General features: G+C 42.9%; 1 protein-coding gene across 2 annotated transcripts in view; it reads right to left on the bottom strand.

Moving 5' to 3' along the window:
* Window positions 1-19,901, bottom strand: part of jmjd1cb (jumonji domain containing 1Cb) — a 92,618-nt gene extending 72,717 nt beyond the window's left edge. For both annotated transcript variants that reach the window (XM_076034824.1, XM_076034825.1), the window contains exon 1: window positions 19,498-19,901. In XM_076034824.1, coding sequence (XP_075890939.1) covers window positions 19,498-19,653 — 156 coding nt within the window. In that variant the 5' untranslated portion in view covers window positions 19,654-19,901. The remainder of the gene's footprint in view (window positions 1-19,497) is intronic.
* Between the last annotated feature and the right edge of the window lie 2,992 nt (window positions 19,902-22,893).

The raw sequence follows: 22,893 nt of genomic DNA, 5'->3' as shown, positions 1-22,893 counted from the left end.
CAGCACTTCTCTTGGCAGGGTCCTCCTGCGTGAACCATTGCTGCCAAGATGCTCTTTATTACGGCTTTTAATTTTTAGTAATGGTCAGTGTGTTTTTTTCTCTCTGAAAGGAATTCAATCCAAATGTTAAACATCAAGAATGTCTCCATGTATGTTGCAAAAACTCCTGTTTGACATATTAAACCGAATTGCAATTGATCTGAAATTCAAAAGACTTTGTAATAATCTACCACCAAAAAAATATCAAGAGTCATATATGTCCCATGTTGACTGAGCTGTGCACCATCAATTGACCCTGTGGTAAACCCCACCCCCGCTTACTTACAGTTGCTAAGGTATGATTAGCCAGTAGCTGTTGTTCCAAAGGGTCAATCAGCCCAGAAAACACCATCTATAAATCTGCGGAAAACAGCTTTATCCCTCTGTTTACAGCCTCCTGTAAAAAAAAAAAAACAACAACAAGAAAACTACTACTACACTGTAGCTTATAGTGCGTCTGTGTGCGCGCCACACTGCAAGAGAGGGAAGGCAGTGACTCAACCCCCCAACTATTTCACAAAAATGTCAACAAAGTTGGCATGTGTGCATGTGTGCATGACACTGATCCGGCAGAGTGACGGGACGCCCCGTTCTGCTGCGTCAGGGAGCAAACTCATCTCGCTCCCTGCGACCCACTGCTGTCAGCGCTCGCCGTCTGCTTGCACAACCCCGTCGCTGCACAAAGAGAGCGGCCACACTTGCACAAATCAGCTGAGGAGCCGATCGTTTGTCATTGCACTCTGCAATATTAGCGGAAAGAGGCCGACTCGGCCCGAGATAAGCAACAGATTTTCAACATAAGCGAGAGATATTTATGAGGCAACAATGGGAAGCTTGCTTCAGAGTGGCAGTCATTACTCCTCTTCCACTTCTGTGATATGGAATGTGTGTCAGAGGTCACGTGAGTCTGCGGCCACATATCTTCATTTGACAATGGAAGGAGAGTGTGACAAACACTCACTGCAGAGAGTGATTGCGTAAACCTCTGTGAGGCGACTATGGTGAAACGCTTCGAGTGAAAGCGAGGGCGCGGTTCATCCCAGCAAACATTTTTTTCCTTCTTCTTCTCCTTGCTCTTCGCATTAATGGAGGAACGATGTGAGGTCTGCGAGCTGCGAACCACTTTGACGAGTCGAAACAGGAGAGACGTCGTCGCAACGCAGCCCCGCGAAGAACCGCGCACGCGCCTCATCGAGGGCGGAGGGAAATCTATCATGCACGTGGTCATCCACCGGCCCCCACAGTTCAAACAGCTGCACGACTCCGTCACCCAAAAGGCCCCCAGTGATTAAGATTTAGCAGCATCTAAATCAGGGGTGGGCAATCGATTTGACTGGTCGGACACAATGGGTTGGAAAATTTGACAGAGGGAGTCGGAGCAGCGGCAGATGGATGTAGTGTGTTGTTGACGAAAAAAATACATCATGGGATATGTAGAAAACATGTAGAAAACTATTGATAATGAATACATAGTGTTATAATTATGTGTGTCTTTGAAGCTCCAGGGTGCTGAAATTACTCTTAAAACACTGAAGAGAATGGATGAAATCCAGCTATTTTATGACTTACTTACTGTTAATATTATTTCTTCAAGTTTGATGGGCCGGATTAAAAGGCTTAACGGGCCCCATATGGCCCCCGGGCCATAGTTTGCCCATGCCTGATCTAAATGTTTAATATGATCTTTATCTATGTGAAAATATAAATGCCCACTGTGAGCAAAGCGAAAGCCACAACTCCCAAATCTTGCACACTGGGCTTTTAAACTTTAAAAAAAAATGTGGCTGACTGTGGCTGACGGAATACCAGAGTCACACACCTGGATGAAAAGGAGTTGCTGCACTTAAAAAGCCAAAAGAAATTCCTCCACGAGGAGCTGCTGCCTGTAGGATCATGTATCCAGAGTTTTGTTTAGAACTGTGATAAGCATTGGTGCGAGTCTCTGGACGCACAACAGCTGGAGTCTTTCCGCAGGTCGAGGAATAAAGGCGACTTTTATGAACGTGGACGTCGGCTCAGTTTGAGTTTCACCGCAGTGTCCGATAAAGAGAAAATTCCTCAAAGACAATTCCCTTCGGAGAACCGCTGCCCTCTCCCGAGCACAGTTTTTCATGTGAGCTCCTAAAAGCAGCGAGCGCCCGCGACGTTCCGCGTCGGTTTCCTCTCGGCTGACAAAGAGTCACAGTGTGAGGCGCCGTGCACATTTTTTGCAGAGCGCAAAACAAGCGTTGCCTTTTCTTTTTCGTCACTGGCGGGCGCACGCACACACGCGCGCACACACGCGCGCACACACGCGCGCACACACCAAGACACTCCTCACGTTTTCATGTGTGCGCTGAGGGCCAAGAGACAAACACAGTGGGATTGTTGAGCACGCTAATTGAAACCAGACCCTGCAGAGCTGCAAGCGTCTCCTTCTCGCTCTCTCTCTCGCTCTCTCTCACTCTCTCTCTCTCGCTCTCTCTCTCTCCATGTGTGCCTGATCTGGCCGAGAGTGCAGTTGGCTCTATTGTCTTCCCTGCAAAGACAAAGACGTTCAGCCGCGGCTAAGTGACTTGTTCTGAGGAGCTGAAGAAGAAGAAGAAGAAAAAACATCATTCATTTACAAGACGTGTTTCACCACAAACAGCCCTTTCTTTCTCCTTTAACCATTGGAGCTCGTTCTTCCCTCCGTGTTTTTCCTCGGCCCTGATTGGCCGTCGACCTCCATCTACCGCTGGTCCTCCTTCCAAATGGATTCTTCCTCTCATTTCGGATCCTTATTCCCTTTGAAATGACACTGGATTCTCACGCCCGTCTCTGTATTTCAGTGGCGAGCTGCTGTTCCAGCCCCTCCTCCTCTCCCTCCTCTCTTCCTCCCTCTCTCTCTCTCTTTCTCCTTCTCTCTCTCTCTCTCTCAGAGATAGTTTGAGGTCAACAGGCTCACGTGTCTTTGTCTCCTGCTACAGCATGTGTGCTAGAAATTCCACCATCCCGCCGTTTCAAATTGCATGTTTCCTGGCTCAAAAAAAGGCGCGGGTACACACGCGCACGCGCGCACACACACACACACACACACATGCACGCACACAGAGCTAGTCTCCTGAAAAAGCAAAAGGGATCATTTTTTTCTCATGTTACTCATTCGCATGTCTGTATCCTAACGAGCGTGTGCGTGCGTGCGTGCGTGCGTGCGTGCGTGCGTGCGTGCGTGCGTGCGTGCGTGCGTGTGCCCTTGACATTAAGGAACATGTTGGTGAACGTTGCAGACCGCACATCACAACTCCAACGCAGCAGCGATGACTATTTGTCGTACCCTTCGACAACCCCAACGCAACAAACAGCCCGAGATTTTTGTGGCTATTGCGCTGTTTAAACATGGCAAAGAAAAATGTTTTCTGACCGTTGTTCAACCAAACAGACAGCGGAACCGCCAGTCACGACCAACCATCGCTAGAATTCAGTTCTGTTTGTGTTGCTCTTCTACTGATGATCAGATTAGGCCGACTCAAGAAGGAAAGGTTTCCACGAAAAAGCAGGTGTGGCACATTTTACACTTTAGTTTGGACTAAAGGCAGAAGAGCCTGTCTAGGAAACCAGCAAACAACGACGGGGTTCAGTTTGAAAGACAGCGAGTGTGCAGCAGGGGCCCCCTTCTTACAAAGGCAATCAAACCAGTGGAAATAATACTTGGAAAAATGTCATGGAAAGACAGCAAACCTTTTGTTTGTGATCAGGATCTTCGTAAAACCCAAAAAAAGGTTGTGTATTTAGTTGCTACTCTTTGCAAACAAAGCAAATTTCACCGTGCATTTATATGGTGTTTATTTTTTTCAAAAGCTGTACATTTTAGGTTAAAATTAAAGAGCTTTCAATTTAAACATTAATCATTATCAAGGCTCTTTTTGCATGAATCCACAGTAATCAACAGGCCATAACGCAGTTTCTTTATTGGGATTCGACTGCAGGAAGTTCAATAACAGAACCTCATCACGTGACGACAGTTGCACGAACATGAGAAATTCACATAGTACAGCGATGGCACACCTCGGAAGCAGAACTCTTCAGTTCAAGGCCAACCAGTTCTTTAAGTTCTAACAAGCAGCATGCCGCCAGCAACTCCACCCACATCAATTTCAGTTTAGTCTGGTTGTACGCCTGCAAAACGCAGCCAATCAGAACAGTAGAAAACTACCCAACCTTTTTTTTTTTTTTTTTTTTACAACGTCAATTACTTGTTTATTACTACTAGAAAATACTGTTCAGGCTTTGTGAGGCTCTAATTTCCCCTCAGTTTTCCCATCAGTTGGAATAAAAGTTAAGATCAGCTGGGCGACGGTGGGTTCATATTTTCCGACCGAGAATAAACAAGTCCATCAGCAGGTAAAGTGAGCTGGAGCGTGGAACGTTAATCATCTGTGAGCGTGTTCTCAGTGTTGAAAAGCCAGAATCCAGGACCAATAAAAAGAAACATTTGTTTTTTTGTTCAGATTAAAATGTTTAACTACTCAGACCATTATGTAACTACTACTTTTTTCCCATTAAGTTTGAGCTGGAGGGGTATGACTGAGAGTTTCCAGACAGTTGTTCACTGCTAATGTAATAGAACATATTTTTACCTAGCATGCCGCTGTTTTATGCTCAGTGAAATATTTACTGATTTTCAATAGCAAAATAAATACAAAAGTGTAAGATGTAAGTTCATGCTTAAGTCTAATGTGTGTTCTTCACACACTGCGGTCAGACAAAGGTTCCTAAGCATTCTCTGACACGAGACAGCACTTTGCAATTTCAGCAGCCACCAAAATTCAATCATGAAATAGCTTGATGCATTAAAATAACAATATTAAGTGGGAATTCAGTTTGATAAGAAAGATTAAATGATCATATCTTGTGGATTTAGACCTCCCTGTGTCGGCGCTGTGCGTCAGCCAGCTGAACCGCGACCAAAGTTTTCAATTTTGTTTGAGCTAAAAAGGGGTTTACAGAGGCTTGTGATTTCAGACAGTGCACCGCAACTATTGTGCGTCTTGACCATTCAAATGCAGACTGGTTAGGGATGACAGTAGTTTGTCCAAAACCCGGTCAAAGCAAAACTCCTCTTACGTTAATAAGCAACCAATATTTCTTGCGTCTCCTCGGCTCAGAATCCTGCCCAGATAACAGACAGTGCTTTCTGCGCTGGTAAATCCCCCTCTCGTGCTTTGTGTGTGTGTGTGAGTGTGGACATGTGTGCGTGTCTGTCCCGGCTTCCCTAAGCACTAAATCCATCTATATAGGGGCCCTTTTTTTTTCACAGAAGACAAGCCAGTGGAGATTTATGCATCTCACTCTCTTTAACAGAATCTCAAGGAGTGCCAAGGTCCGGTTGTAAAAGCTTGCCACCAATAAAATACCTTCACATTCCCTGTCTAACGTTGGCTAAGTCACCTCACCTACACTTCACACCACAACTCTTGAGGAATTAGACGACTTCACTTTGCCACTTTGCTTATGACATCAGGTTGTTCAAATATTAAAGTTTGTAGTAAAATTCTTAGTTTATTATTTAGTCTCTACCTCATTCCTGCATGGTCTGCATTCTGATTGTGAGACTGCTCAGAGGGCCGTGCAGTTCAGTTTTAGTAACAGCGCGGCTGTTCAACCCTCCATCATTTTACAATTTGCAGCAGCACCTCTCCAACAACCTTCATCGGCATCTCTCCAAATTCAAAGGCTCCAAACACATCAGAACAAATGAAATTCAGACTGGTTGAATCCATATCAAAGGAAATAAGTGAGCCGCTCCTTGACAACCGGCCGCAGCGACACCACAATACTCCCTTTTGGGCCCTCCCTAAACAAATAGCCCAGAAGAGAAATGTTCATTAGGCCTGTTGATTAGGTTGATTAAAGACTCGGGCAGAGCACAACACATGGCGGTGTGGTTGTGCTCTTTAGTCAAAGTTTAGCCAAACAGAGGTTCACTGTTTCCGCTGTGTTTGATAGCAGATGGGGGAACTTTCTCTCGGGGTTGGACCGACTGAAAAGCTCCCTGGATCCACACTGTGCAGTGTATATCTAGAAAACATACACGGCGGCGAAGCAAACACTTGCGCCGCCGTCGGTGTGAGTTTGCGTTCACCCAACGCGCTAAACATGTTGGCCTGTGAGGTTTCATTTGCTCGGCCTTGAAAATAATAAACTGGACCAGAGACACAACATGAGGTTATTCCTTGAAAATCTAGGGCAAGGTTCTTTTCCCCATGTGTCACCATGTGTGTGTGCGTGCGTGTGCGTGTGTGTGCACTTCAATGCATAAATCATGTGCGTAGGCGTGGGTTTACTCTGCAAGGGAGAGAAAAAAAAAGCATTCTGCGTTTGCACGTTCGTGAGGGGAAAAAAAGACGTGCGTGCTAACTTGTGAGTGTAACGAGTGAATTACCGCAGCGCCACTTTGTGAATACTGGCTTTCAGCTGGACGCAAAAGTGCGTCTGAGTGTCCCGGCGCAGCAGATAATTGCAGGCAGGGGTGTTCTACCGCTGGCTCTATTGATTGGTTCCATACAGACTGAAACTTGACCTTCGCGGCAGATGTCTGTAAGGCTGCCAAAGACACGCACGCACGCACGCACCCGAGACCCAAACAAGTTGAGAGTGCACTGTGCTCATATTGTGTTTCTCCCGCTAAAAGTTTCATTTGGGCCTCATCATCTCGAGCTTTTCTTACATTGCACGTCTGACCACCGAGCGCTCGGATCGTCTTCGGCGAGGTCGTGAAGGAAGAGAGGAACGTCACAATGGCCGTGGGACTAGAAACAAATGCAAAAAGTCCTGAGTGATACTTGGCCAAGGCATTTCTGTTTTCAGTCTGCCGCTAATGCCGGCCTCAGAGAATGACACGACTGTAGAGATGATGAAAAAAAAAAAAAAAAACCAAAGATTCTCCAGCCACAGTTCCACTGAGAAAAACCCTGAAACTGATGATGCACCGACAAAGCAGCAACTCAGTTGGGTAACAATAAGGTTTCTGAATGACTCAAACTGAGAAGATTTACACACACACACACACACACACACACACACACACACACACACACACACACACACACACACACACACACACACACACACACACACACACACGCACACACGCACACACGCACACACGCACACACACACACACAAAAACCATTACTAAAACACTTTTTACTCTGTTTATTGACTAGCATGCATTAGCAAGTTGCAAACACAAACATCTCCAGTCATCTGATTTGACACACAATAGCACAAAGCTTTAATACGACTTCTTAGAATTCAAGCAAATCTCGGAATAATAATCCTTGTGATTTGCAATGTTGGGTTTAGTTGCCATGTTAAATACACAAAAGGAGCAATCAACCTAGGGCATTGGTATCAAAGTCTGGTCCACGGGCCAAATTGGGCCCGCAGTGTTATTATATTTGGGCCGCAAAGCAATACAAAATCACTCCAAGAGCTGGACCGCTGGTATTATACAGCACATGTACTAATACTACAAATCCCAGACTGCCCTGCTGGTATTTTGGCACGTCAATCAGCAAAGGATTTTCATTGAAGGATATCATTGCTACTTAATTGGTTTATTGTTGTTATTTTATTTTCAAATGTATGATGATCCAGTGGAAAAATGTTAAATCAGAAGGCTGCAAATAAAAAAGAGACCACGATTTGTATTTACATGTCATTTATTTTGATGATTCTTTTTTTTATTTATTTGAAATTCAATTTGCATGTGTGTACTATGAAGTTATTTCTTTTATAGTATAAAGCTTTGCTTGTTCCATATTCAGGTTGAAGAAATACTTGTTTGGGTCCATATAAAAAGGTTCACTGATTCTCTGTCAATAAACATCAACGTTGTCCTGCGACTCTGTTCAAGTTTTAAATTTCAGCCCGCTGTGTATTTGAGCTTGACACCCCTGACCTGTAGGGAATTAAGTCAAAGGGGTGGATAAAGCATGATGGCCTGCCTTGAGGCATCCTATTCAGATGCACCGGGGCAAGAGGCCCTTTTCTCTGTGCCGTGTTTGTGCGACGCAGCTGCCGGAGAGCCAAATATACGGCACTCAGGACGACCGTCTTCCAGCTGACTTTGCTGGCAGGGGCCGAGGAGAGTTGCAGCGGCGATCAGCCACCGAGGCACAATTTGTCACCCCGCTGTAGTATTTCACAGCCCTCTGACAGCTTTTACACGATGGAAGAGGGAGTGAGGCCGCCCTAAGTCGTTCCTATATGTGGCATTAATGGTATAAAGACGTGTGGATGAAAAGCAGCAATCTGAAAATGGCCAGAGTGAGGGGCTTTTAGCGCATTGAGAGAAGAAAAATACTACTACTAATGATAGTAATAACGCACGAGTGCGGCAAGCAAACAGTGCGGCCTGTTGTTAATGCAGTGCTCCTTTGAAACGCTGCTGTGCGGTGGTAGTGGCTCTCACGCTGGAAAGTCAACACAAACTTTGGACTCCAATTACACACGCTACCTTCCACAGGGCGAACACGCGCGCACCCACACCCACATCCACACACAGTTAAAAGTCAATCACCTGTGCACACTCACTCACATAATGTGTACATAATCGGCGGTCCAAATGCTTTTCAGACAACCGTTTGGAACGTTAGCTAGTTGTTTAGTTCATTTATTCCACAAAGTGGAAAATTTGTCTTTGGTCTCACAAAACAACAAGCAGGACGGCAACAACAGCGACAACACTTACACACAAACACTTTGAGGGCCAAAAGCAGGACGGCAGTGGCAATTACAATTTCCACGTGTGATATGATGAAGCAGGTTTAACTGGAGGAACTCCACTGACCACTGAGGGAACTGGGAGCAGCGTTGAGAAACTGCGAGGAGGAAACATTACGGGCACGGTCACGTCACGCACTATACAATGTCGCCATTCACCTATAATGCGACTGCGGCTTACAGGAAGCAGGCTGTTGGTGTAAGTCTGCCATAGGCGGACCATTTCTGTCAGCGCTCTCCTGCTATTTTCTCTCTTACAGACACTATTTTGGAAGGATACTATCGCTCCATACGCAGCTCGCAGCCACCCGGGCAGATCACAGTTTCAACAAATTGCTTTATTGTGCCAATACCAGAATGGTCAATGAATCAGAGGGAACTTTTGTCCTACAACTGACATGAAGTAAAACAAAGTGCCAGAATCAACCTTAGTTAAATAGAGAGAATGGCTGCAAATACATATATACAATTCTTTTTTAGCAACATGAAGAAAGCTGCTGAGTCTTTGTTCGCTCTGCTGAGTGTTGCTGTCCCTGTGTGAGTAGACTTGGTATTTGACGTGTCTGAGCTGGAATGCAAACCACAATCAAACAAGTTAACTCTTGTTTCAAGAAACAGTTGCCTCACTCACGCTTCAGTCACTCAGCTTCTTCTTTTTGCCTAATCGTTTCTTCACTCCCCTCGCCTGTCTCCGTCTTCTTTGCTCTCTGAAAAATAAGTCTGCCCTCGCGAGACTGTCGGTGTCTCCAAACGGCCAGGACGAGTTAGAGTTTGTCTGCGGTTCACTTAGAGTCGGAAAGTTTTAGCAGGGCTCCTTGGTTTTCCTTTTCTCTTTCTTAAATAATGTGTGAGCGGTCATGTTTTTGAGGAGACAACAGATGACGTTATGATTTAGAGGTGGACTCCTCCATAATGTGGACGACTCTGAACCATTGCGAATGTAAACAACACTCTTGTTAAGGAGGCTTTTTATTTGGTTTGACGCCCAGTCGCGCACTGTTAAACAGCAATGTAAGTTACGCCTATTTAAGTATCTCAGTGGCTTTAAGCCGCTTAACAAGACACAAACAAGAATATTTCATTGACATGTCTTCTGGGTGATTATATGGTTCAAGCAGACAGGCCAAAAAAAATCACCTCCATCTTCTGAGTTTCACTGAGCAAAAAACCTTTGTTTCCATTGATGTGCTAATTTCCCTCTCGGAAGCGTGTTGTACTCACTGTTGTATAAGGATCTACTTTCAAGTCCACTTTGGGTTCGGTGCTATTTATAATCCCATCTATGGTTTACTATTGTTAGTCACTCAAAGGCAACTGAGTCATTTCTGGCAAATGGTGGAATGTTGGTATACTGGTATGGTCCGGTCTGCTGCTCTCCAACCCTTCCTCCAAATAATACGCACACTGACATAGACTTCCAGCAAGTTCATTTTACAAATCTACTTCACGGAAATGCAGTAATTAAAACACAATGAAGTTTTGGTTAATTTGGTAAGCAGACTCTTTCAAAATAACTTAATTCACAGAGTAAATACCGCTACGGCTGTGTGTGCAAGGCTATCTGTGAGCTCTGATAAGCGATTAAAAACAACACAGAACTAAGTATTGGGCCCTCATTCATCAGTGTCAGCCACAAAGCAGCACAGCTTGTCAGACAAGCAAATGTATTGTTCCGTGGGTCTCGGCAGCAAAGAGCTTTCCCCCTGCTCCGCTCTTACATCACTCAGGCTCCAAAGGAAAACCACATGTGGACTTCAGCATTCCCCGCACATATACGCTTACACGAGAGCTGCGAGCCGAGCTCACCTTATCTAGTTTTCCACAAAGGCAGAGAGACAACGGGCGACTGGGAGTTGTAGAAAACCACGCCTGTAAAAATAAAACGCAAGGTTCGCTGGACTCGGAGCAACAACACCAGTTCTGTAGTTGTTAAGCGTCATGGCATTTAAGAGTGAAAAGGATGGCACGACGGGACTGTTTGGGCTGGACTAGTTACAAGCTGTCGCCTTTGAAGAGGCTTCCATCTTTGAAGTGTACACAGCTACAGTGAGTTGTGTCGAGCAAAACCATTATTTCTCTCTCTAACCTGAAAGGACACAGTGGCGGTAATCCAAGGAACAACTCCAGGGGGGGGTGTTCGAGCCGTCACATGACACAATCAACCAACTCTGGCCCGAGGTCCAACCTTCTGCATGAGTTTCAACCCAGCACCATCTCTCACATCATACAACCACTCGAGAAATTATAGAATTGAATAGAATAGAATAAAATAGATAGAATAGATGTACTTTATTGATCCCAAACTGGGAAACTACGCTGTTGCAACACTAAAAACAATACAAAAAAATGTAACTATGCAGTAATGACGTAAAGTGAGACCTTTTTACAATTTCTTTAAAAAAAAAAAAAAAAAAAGCACACTGAAAATTTAGATATGGTTTTATTATGAGCGCTAAAAGAGTTATGAGCAAATCTCTACAATGAAAATGGCATCACATGCCCTGTGTTTCTGGTGATTCCCAGGCCGGCAGCACCGTCGCATTATTGCATGTGAATAGCCTATTTCTCCTAGCCTTGGGAGCCGAGCCGCCGCCGTCCTCCGGAAGATCCATAAACAACAAACAGCAACGAACGGACACTGCTTGACGCTAATTAGTCCTGCTATATCCGTCATATCTACGTTTGCTGAGCGGAGGCACGGCGCTCGCCACGCCGCCCTGGACGTGCGGGGAGCCGCTTTGTTTCGGCGCAAAAACGTCAACGTCTCGCAAAATGAAATCTCGTCTAATGTGGCACAGTTGGAATAAAGCAGAATTAGAGTTGAAGTGACTTAAACTGCAGCTTCTATGGTCATTTTACTGTGACTGCATCACATTAAATTGAGGGATCCTTTTGCTCCTTTATGAAATGATCTTTGTTACAAACTGCCAATCTAATGACAAGCTTTTCTCTGTATGCATATATTAAATGAGATGACATTCTTTATAAATAAAACCCATGTAATACATATGAAGGCATTTGACGCTTTCTATCCTATGCGTGCTATAATATTCAAAGAAATAATTCTGCTACTTTGGAGATTTTATTTTCCCCATTTCTGCTTTATTATTTCCACTGATGTTCTCCGGGGCTGTGCTACTGTGCCTGCGCTCTCATCTGGTGCTGAAGGAGTTAAGTTTTGAGCAACGGGTGAACTCAAAGGAACTGGCGTTCACGTGGCTAAGCCGCTGTTGCTATGGGAGAGAGGCCAGACAGAGGAAGAAGAAACCCCCCTCTCTCCGTCTCTCACTAATTCCCATTTTCATTCTCTCCATCTACATCCCTCCGCCTCTGCTCCCTCGTTCCCTCGCTCTGCCAGAGAGCCTGGCTGGCTGGAAATCCAAATGACTAATGAGAGCACACAGCTCTTGCTCTCTTCCCCTCTCCATTTTTCAAAGGAGACTCACTCACTTTCACCTCTGCTATCTGAAACATCTCCCTTTCTTCTCCTGCCCTCGATTCAGCTTTTCATTTCTTTACTGTTTGTCTCCATCCATTTATTTTTTTTAGATTTAGAATTCAAGATTTAAGACTTTGGGTGGTGGTGGTGGTGGTGGTGGTGGTGGTGGTGGGGGGAGGGTTGATGATGAGCGCTGCGGTGGAGAGTCAACAGAAATAGGAGTAGGAAGGTGCCGTGCAGGATGAGTAAGTTCTCTAATAATCTTCCTCTGATATCTGGACAGCTGTCAGGTGCCTCTGGTGTCTGTCTCAGTCTGTGTAATAGCAACCTGTGATTTACGCATCAAAATAACAAGGCTAGTCGATATATGGCAGACATTTTGGATGACTATAGAATGTGTAGCTTACATTTTGGTTTGAAAGGAAAAGATTTTGGAGAAAAAAAAGGAAAACAATACTAGGCAGTGGCTGAGCATATATGTATATATGTGTGTATGTATGTATATGTTTGCGTGTGTGTGTGTGTGTATATATACATATATATACATATATATATATATACACACCTTATATATGTATACACACACACACACACACACACACACACACACACACACACACACACACACACACACACACACACACGACTCTTAATGAAAATCACTTTTCCTTGATCTTCTGTTACTCACACATTTACCGCAGCTCCAACAGACATGCATGTCAAAGTCATCTGGACTGGGACGAGTGTTTTACACAATCTTCCTTAGGTATTTACTGGCCTATTTGACAGTTTATAGAAATGTAATTATTCGTCTGCAACAGAAAAATGTGAGTTCTGACCCAACGAGCCTCTGCCGTGTCCCCCTCAGCCCGACCAGCTGAGAGTCATTCAACATTTGGCTGGTGCCGCTGACCTTTTCCATAAACTAAAGCTCCTTTCACACATGCACTGTGACTGTGAACACATCCAGGGTCTACCTAGAGGAAACACAAATAGGAGCATTTTTCTAGCGGACAATATCTTGCCAGCTCCGCCTGTCCTAAATCTGGGTCAGTCACGTGTGTGAATACAGCAAGCAACTGTCCAAATAAAACACAGTGGGTGGGCAAACCAGGGCATGCTGACACACACACACATCACATTAGTGCTGCTTGAATCAGATGTAAAGCAAAAGCATGATAGTGAGTGAGACAGACAGATATCATCTTCAAAGCACAGGATTCAATCTGGTTGAAAGATCCAAATTTGTTGTCGAAGATGCGTTTGATTTAATGTTTGCTTCTTAAATGACTTCACCCTTCACTTTATTCCTGAAATGGTGGTTAGTTTTGTCAGATTACGGTCCAGCCCGTTTAATCTGACGAATCACTTAAGCATGTTGGAGAGCTTCTCTCTTTGGCTGCTGCTGCTGCTGCTGCCGCTGCCGCCGCCGCCTCCAAATAAGTAAACAGATGGAGATGGAATAAAAATAATGTGCATAATACAGACGGACTGAATTTAGGTTATGAAGAAAAAAAAAATATGGAGTTGAATATTTAAAGAGGCAGATGAGCAAATTTTCACATCATATTTACCTTTATTAACTGCAACAACAATAACTGTTTAAGTGTATTTCCTTGACCTAGCAATGCATTGGGAGAAACAGATCAAACTCGTGCTACTCGTGGAATATGGAAGAGTTTCCCCCTGGCAGCACCACTGTTCACCAAAATCCCTAGAGGGTATTTCCACTGCCAACATGTGTGAACATGCTGCAAACAGACAAACGTTACATTTTGTCTGGTATCATTCAAATGTCTTGATATTGTCCTAAATTCATGTATAAAAGAGGCAGTTTGATGCGTTTGATCAATACAGTGATAGAGGACGGACATCACGCATGAACAGCAGTGCAGCCAGTATCAGCGCAGTGCAGCCAGTATTAGCGCAGTGCTTTAATCAATGTTTTGTTTTAAAACAGAACTGTTTACTCTTTGGAAATGCCGCTGGGTTGTTTTTTTTTACTTGACACCTGAGGCGTTTGCAATAACAGCAACTAGTGACTACATGACTGGCAGGCCAGGAAGCCTGCATGAGATGTGTACTTGGCTCACTGGCAGACAGACACAATGACAACAGCTTAACTGAATTAAATACTCTAGTTCATGCTGACATACAAAACTACAGTTATCAATTTAGCATCAGATTGGTTTTCTTTGCAATCCTCACACGTGATAATACATTACGAACCACTTCAGGCCATTTAAGACCAAAAAGACCAATACGCTAACACACTGCAGTTACTGGGACAAATTCCTCATTGCTTTGTCCTGGTTAAATCCTAAAGATTGCATCACCAATAGTTGAACATGATAATCAAGCTTCAATCATGAAGCAATGACTAAAAAACGACATACACAGCAGGAACATTGAGCAAAAAAGGTTCAAAAGGAATAACCACCTCCAGTTATTGTTGCCAATGCTTACTAATAAACATCAACACATTTTTAGACTCCTTTCCTCACAACATATTGCATAGGAGAGCACAGTGCAACCTTTAGAGCTTTTCAGAGGCCTGTTAGTGCTCCAGCAGCAGCAGCTGTAGAGTAATAGAGCCCAGTGTTTTCCCAGGGTTATCAGGGAAGCCTTCCAGTCTACAGAGGACTTTATGACTGCCTTGTGCAGTGCTGTGATGTAAGAAAGAGTGTGTGTGTATGTGTGTGAGTGTGTGTGTGCGATGGGGGAAGGGTACATCCAGTCAGCAATCCAGCCAGTCCATCCTGGCTTCAGATTACATTTTGTTTCCTTAGGCACCAGAAAACACACGACCAACACTCTATGTCTCCAGTTACCCAACTGTGGCAGTTCATACCGCAGTGCAGAGTGAGACTACCACCTTGTTGATTAAAACCATGCAAACGTACATGCACAGACGTTTGCAAATGACAAAAAAGTCCAGAATATTTCAAATAACTGGTCATCTTATTGACTTGGTCATCTCTTGATGCTGCCTAAGGAGGTGATGGTTTTCTGACTGATGATTCCAACTGATTTTAGACATTGCACTCCACCCTATAACCACTTCCAAACCTTCCTGTGTTCAATAATTCAAAGCGTGTGCCGGTCCTCAACACCATTTTCTTGGCTGGAGCGGTTGAGCGCTGGCTGACAGTGATGGTGCTGAGCTCTCTACAACTCTGATCTTCAAGGTCCGCCGCCACCTCGAACATGCCTCGTGCAACTCGCACCCAGTCTGTAAAGCCGCTTATAATTTATAACACGGCATCCTAAGGGTGACTTCACTCTAAATCTGATGCTGCAACAACAACTCAGTATCAATATAATGTCAGAGGAAATATTCACTATCAGGTCCTGTATCCTGGAAGTCCTGAATATAAAACTGCCTACTTAATGATTATTCAAAACACCAAATATTAACGTCATCCTGTTCAATCCCCTATATCACTAAATTAAATGCTGCACTCAAATGAGTGTGCACATCCGTTCTTAATTCCTTTTCCAGAATATCACTTGAATGTGAAAGCTCATGTCACAATGTAACACTTACCGATGGTTTTGGTCTGCGCACTGCGCACGGTTGCTATTCACAATCTAACACAAAAAGAATGTTTAAGCTGGCTCAACCGCAGCACGGCAACAAGCATGTATGGTTGCTGTATGTGGAAGGTTCTTCTCTACTCTTCCACGGCCAATTTCTGCTGATTAGCCACACAGCAATGAACCTCAGGTCACAGCCCCAAAAACAAACTGGCAGCGATGCTACTGTACACATACAGATACAACAAACAATGAAATGTAATGGGAAACAAAGCCTCCTATTGGAAATGGCCTGGCTGCTCTGCACTCTCCATTCATTAAGAATTCAGATGAGTGCGGTCGTTTTATGCCTGATGTGCCAGATTTGGGTTCTGATACTGAGCGCAGTGTATTCGCCTCGCGCTAGTGTCTACAAGTTACAAAAACTATGAGGTGGAATTGAGGTGGAATTGAGGTTAATACAACTGTTTTAATTGCCTGTATTTCACACACAGTTTGACAAATATCAGGCTTCATGTATGTCTCACTGTGTCTGCTGCTATTTGAACTAATGTAATTTATTGCTTTGCTGTAAAACTTCTCTATCAACCTGAATACTTAATAAGTGCGCATATTTTTACAACATCGTTAATGCTCCTAGGTTTATGATTACTAAGACTTTTTGAGATTTATGAGGTGGTCCAGCACCAAGGTTTCCCGGGGGGTTGAAGAACATTATTCTACACTGGTGCTGTCCAAAAACTGAATGATAAATTGTGGCATTTTTATTTTTTAAAATAGATGTGCTGTTTTTTTTTTAATTGACGTAGATACCACTACCTCTAGTATGTTTGTCCTGGTAGACGAGTCTGACCCTATCATAAAGTATGGTCTATATTCATACAGACTAATAAGACATTGTAACATATTACTATTACAGTCTTTGTTATGGTTCTTTTGTTTAGACAGCACTGAAATCTAACATGAATATTAAACGCCTGGCATTGTGTAATATTGAATTATGAAAACTATACCAATACCACTAATGATTATAATAACAATAGAATTATTATGATTTATTGAATTAACTGAATGTTAATATTATTAATAGCAGTAGAGGTACTTCATTGTCATGTAAATTTCACCCAACTATTTCAAATGCTGAATGCCAATCTAACCTCTAAGCATTTGGTGTAATAGCAGCTTATGTGCACAATGAATTTTAAGTATAGGCTTTAAATATACACTTTGTCATGAGTAACGGCAAGGAATAAGGAATAAAGAGATTTCCCATGGCGAGCAGCACAGTACTTTGAGATTCAGTAGAATTGCTGAGTACGGACGAACAAAATCGCTGCAGAAATGGTTGTGGCTTAATGACATGACATCATCGTCGTCTCAGTCTCGCTGTCCACCCAACAGTTCAAATCAACAATCTCTACCTTGTAATTTAAAACAACAGACACAAACCCAGTTGTTGTTTGATATATTTGATGTACCACTCAATGGCTTGACTGATCCAGCACCACACATTGTTCCTCTGCAGTGGAATGCTTGTTGTTTTCAGAAATGAGCATTAGCTTCTTTTGAAATTTCAATGCTACACACCAACATGGTTAACAATCATCAGAGTTAATGGGCTTCATTTCAATATAGCTTATGATTGCAATTACTGAAAATGTAATTACAAGGAAAACGGTCAACAAGCTTTAGCGGGCTGCTAATCAAGGCTAGTCCTTCACTATTGGCCCAACTGACAGCAGACACTTGACAAAGGGCTGACTGCTTGGTTTGACACACTTCTTCTAATCTTATCTCCAATCCCTCTACACTGTATTCACTCAGCTAGCTAAGCTCCTTCCTAATGAGCCTGTGCCCCATTGTGTGGAATTAAGGAAGACAGATAGTTGCTGCCACAATGACAGACCAATTCTGCTAAAAGGGACTAAAAGGGAGGGAAGAAGCTGGGAAGTGTGTTTATGGAGCAACGACAATAAAGTGCATGCAATGTGCCGAACGGGCGAGTGGATGGGCTTTTGCACCTGAGAGGAGCGAGTAGCATGTGAGGAAGTCCTAATACTGTAATCGATCCATGACATTATGCTGCATTAATGCTCCTGTCACAGACACTGATGTGAGTAAAATGCAGAAGAACAGGAAGCTTTACAGACACAAAGGTTAGAACCTATCCACTGCTTGGATTAAACACACACAAGCACCTTATTATTCAGTGATTCAATGTTTTCCGTGGGTTTACCGTCAGGCTTTAAGAGGACAAAAATGCCCATTCTTAGACTTAGACAACCAAAATTAAAATCACACACACAAACAAAAAATATACCATCTAGCGGCTTTGGTGATTAAATAATAGCCGAAGCTGGTAAATGACATAGCCTTCAAAACGGCATAAATCAGGCATGAGAAGTGTGCTGAGGTTGACCAGATATCTCCATTGGCACACAGGAGGCTTCTGTGAACAAAAGAAAACGGGGAACGTCGCACTCTTCAATGAGACTGTAGTGAGAGCTTTCCAGTCAAGAGCTTGTCAGAGAAAATATTCAACCGCTTGCTGGATTTGACAACCCAGTCAAAAAGATTTATTCGTTTTTACCTTGTTTTTAATATTTTGTGCAGATGGAAATTCTAATGATGATACTAAAACAAGGAGATTTTTTTTTTTTTTTTGTCGTTTTATTCCTGACAACGCTCCTAAACGTCTTGATGAAATATCCCCATTCATCTTTGAGTCAAACACTCAATCAGCATCCACAGCTATTTCCAAATGACAGACATTATTTTAAATGAAGTCATGGAAAGCAGTATGCCCCTGTTGATTCGACAGCAAGGCAGCTTTATGTTTCACAAGTCCGAGCATTCCTCCGTCCCCGGCCAAGTCGGCGGGCTTGTTGTCCGCCAGAGAGAAACACGTAGAGACAGGCTAGCCTTTATTGAACATCATTACGCTCAAAAAAACGTGGATCCTGACCAATAAATAGGCGGTAATAAGGATTAACTCGTGTAAAGTCTGCCCGCCGAGTAAATCTACTAAGCTAACCTAACCTCCGTCAGCTGATTTTCGGCATACAGCAGACTTGTCCATTTAACCCTGCCGTATGCCTTAGAAACTCATAATTATTTATCAGTCGACACTCCTGAATTCCTGAGCATTCCTGAATAACGTAAGGAAGAAAAAACACACGGCAGGTTTATCCTGTTAACAAATAGCCGCCTCTTTCTCTTTCTCAAATAAACGGTTTACATTAAGCTCTGATGTTACAGCTTGAGGACATTTTGTGCATGTATGGAGTATACAGAACCTATACCATCCAGGGCATTAACACAACACATTCGTGGGTCTGTTGAGGTGTGTGAATAAAGAAATCAGAACAGTTTGCGGACCAAGGCTGGGGTTATGTTTTCCACAACCCCCCTGCTGGCTGTCTGCCTCCAATTACCTGGTAAGTGGTCAAATAAAGTACTCGAACTCACCGAGGAAACAAACACTGATATCTGGAGGAAACGACGGACAGAGTAAAAAAAAAAAAAGAAAAGAAAAAAAAAAGGGGGGGGGGATAAATCAGCGTGTATGCCCAGCGAACGGGCTACAAAAACCAATTTCCGTCTGGCAAAGCTGCAAACACTGGCTCGCTGGCTGAGCCACCAAGCAACCGCACACATTTCAACATTTTTGCTTTGCATGTAACAGGCCAAGAACGGGGGGTTTTGGTTTGGTAAAAGTCAGCTGCTTTCCTTACCGTCAGGTCGGGATTGTCACTGTCACGGTGGTTCACGGCTCGTATGACACCGGACCTCCAAGGCCACCGGTCTATGTCGCCGATTTCTGGCGGCTCGTCCCCGCTGACACAGAGGAACCGCTTCCCGACCAGCTCCGGCCGAGCCTCGACTGCCATGGCCCCTCGGCTGGTCCAAAAACACCCCCCCTTGAAAAAACTTCCCAACCAACGGCACCCTCAAAGCCTCGTTATTTACGACATTAAACCAGCTCGGTGGGGGGGAGTCCAACGTGAGAAAGAAAATTAAAAAAAAATGAAAAGAGTTTGCCGATAAATGGCGAAAAAAAAGCCAACCCGGGGGATTTAAATGTGTAGCCAGTCTCCACCCGCTCGAGCGTCAGTCTCTTTTTCTCCCTGCATGAAAAAAAAGCCCGTGTAACGCACCGCATCACCGCCGCGATCCATACTAGTCTTTCTCCGCTGGATCCCGGGCATTCACTGACTGTAACACGGCCGTGTCCCTCCGCGCAATACAGACCGGACTTACTGGTACTATTTTCGCAACGTTGCTCAGCCACCAAGTAAATGTGGGAATCTACTACTATTTGGACGGTAAAAAATAAAATAAAATAAAATAAAATAAAATAAAATAAAATAAAATAAAATAAAAAATATCAATAAGTTAACCCGTCGTTGCTATTACAATTGCTGAAATAATTCTAAGCAACACTTATTAAGCCTTATATGTTTTGTAGGAACCTGTGTTGGAATTTGCCAGGTGTTCGTTCAAAATTTGCATAAACATATATAAAAGTGTGTAAAATCATGGAAGAGTGGTGTATGTTTTTGTATTCTTTTATTATTCCATTTGAAAAGATGACGAATAAATACACTATATTACGCATAACGCATAAATAACCTGACATGCCATATACTGCCTAAAATATATAATAAATGTTCTGCTATTTGTGCCGCAATACTTTGAAATGGTTATTTAACTCATCTAATATAATCTAATAATGTATTTAATACATAATAATATAATCTGTTTGCAAAGAACAAAAACAAACCATTCAAGTAATACAGCAGTTTTTTCTTTATGACTATCTTGACTTATCTCAAGATAGTCTCAATTTCATTTTAGAGTAGAGTGAATATACAATAAAACAAATCTATTTCTAAATGCAATACGAAAAATATTTAGCCACATCCTGTCCAACTTAAAACACACTGAAGGGCCTGCTAAAGTGTGTTACAGTGACAAAATATGTATCTTGACTATTTGAAAGGCATGTTTGTCTTTCTTTTCCGTCAAAGGTGCTTGCATTTTACAAGTCTGTTTAGAAAGAAGGTAGAAGGGAGAGGACTGGGGGCATAAAACAGGACGGTAGAAATCAGGGAAAACAAGAGTGAGTGGTTTTGTGCAAAAGTGACTCAGTAGCAGCTAAGGTAAAGAGATGGATTAAAGGCAAAAGTGAACTGGGTGAAAACATAAAGGAGCAGTGACAACATGGGAGACATGAATCCACACAAAGGAGACAAGGACCAAAGAGAAAAGAAAAGAAAACACAATATAAAACAAAGCAGAGGTGATGTTGATCTGATATGAAAACAAAGCATCAAAGAGAAAAAACTGTGTGTGTGTGTGTGTGTGTGTGTGTATGCGTGCGTGCGTGCGTGCGTGCGTGCGTGCGTGCGTGTGTGTGTGTGTGTGTGTGTGTGTGTAAGTTATGTCATGTTAAATATAACTGGTATCTATTTCTCAAATATTTAATCATCATCTTGACATTGCAGTTGAATGTTATGGTCATGAGGAAAGGGAAAGAGGGACACTAATGTTGAAAGTTCAAAAATTAATTTGTCAACTTCATTTTTTGTAGCACTGTTCCATAACAAGTTATCTCAGGGCACTTTACATGATGAGCAGGTCTAGACCGCGCTTTTATAGCCAGTTGTTGCCATTAAAGGCAAGCAGTGAGAAGACCTGCCTTTGCCGTAGACAGAAAACAAACAATGATAATCCAATTTTAAACAAGACTGGCAGTATAGTAAGAATGGTATACTTCGAATAAACACTGAACAAATTCAAAGCATGTCGATCACTGTATCTTTTGTGGTAAATGACATCAACTTAATGCTTGAGATTCAAACGACTTCCTTCCAGCAGTGATCCTTTGATGCTGTTAGGCAGAGGCAGTGTGACCGCACGAGCTATGCTGGGAATCTCCCACACACAACTGCACACCACAGCAGTCTGCTTTCACAAATCGCACTGAGCTCTACCTCATGCATATGCATATCACGCACTTTACATGGAACGCACATGGTCACAAACATGCACATCTGCGAGCACAGTTAAGTCACAATCACACAGAGGCTCACACACATTTATGATATCTGTGCACACAGATGGACGTGCACGCATGATGAGTAAGCCATCTTGATTCTCACAGATGGAATTTTGTGCCTGCCAATTGCTTTCTATGGAAACTGTAATGAATATGATAATGAGATAACAACTCCTGAGGTTTACATAACGAACAAACATAGGTCTTGTGATTTTTTTTACATTCATAATTTTACCCAATCATGCATTAATTGGTAGTGAGTACTGAACATGAAATAGGGCTATTCCTTATCAATTTACGTCAGGCAATCTCTACAGTACCTGTCACACCTGGCGCTTCCACAATTGTTAAGAATTTTACTTTTGTTATCTCTGTATTATCCCGTTTGTTATTGGATTTCACATTATCCATTATGTGCTCCAAATACTGACTTATTTCACTCTTTAACGCCTGATTCCTGTTTTAGTGTTGCCTATATTGATGTAAAGTGTAAATACTCCACTTTACATCTCAGCATTCAATTTCAATTTGGACATGTTTCTTTGCTTTATTCAGTCCACTGACAATGGAGCCTCTAAAAGTGGCTCTTGCTGTTTTACTAACAACTCTGTGTTAGGATAAATAGCCCTGTAATTTATCCATCTTCCCCTTAACCAGCTCATGCATAAGTGGTGAGGCTAAGTGGCTCACAATCACGAGATTGTATCAACATATTTCTGCCTTGTAAACCTTGGTGTTTGAACTTTTATAAGAATGTATTGCCTTCGGATGCTCTGTGTATTCTTGTAACAAATACTATTCAAGTTCCTGTAAATTACCTTCCATGAATAACAAAACAGGCACAGCCAGTCTAACCGTAGGAATTGACGTAATCTCTTCTTAGTTTTGGTTCCTGATCTTCCAAGAGTGATCAGATTTCTATTAATTTCAAGCCTGCTATCAGTTTCAAAGTGTTGTATCATCATTGTTTGTGTCACAATTTCCTCTTTCGCTTCTTCCTCTTCCTTATTCTCTATTTGCACAATCTTTGACACAACAAAAATTGTGGTGGAAACACAGATGAAAAGAT

The sequence above is a fragment of the Nelusetta ayraudi genome, unplaced genomic scaffold, assembly GCF_046127955.1.
Source record: "Nelusetta ayraudi isolate G7.1 ecotype Tasmania unplaced genomic scaffold, CSIRO-AGI_Nayr_v1 ptg000042l, whole genome shotgun sequence".
Classification (NCBI taxonomy): Eukaryota; Metazoa; Chordata; class Actinopteri; order Tetraodontiformes; family Monacanthidae; genus Nelusetta; species Nelusetta ayraudi.
This window is presented reverse-complemented; position numbering and strand designations above follow the sequence as displayed.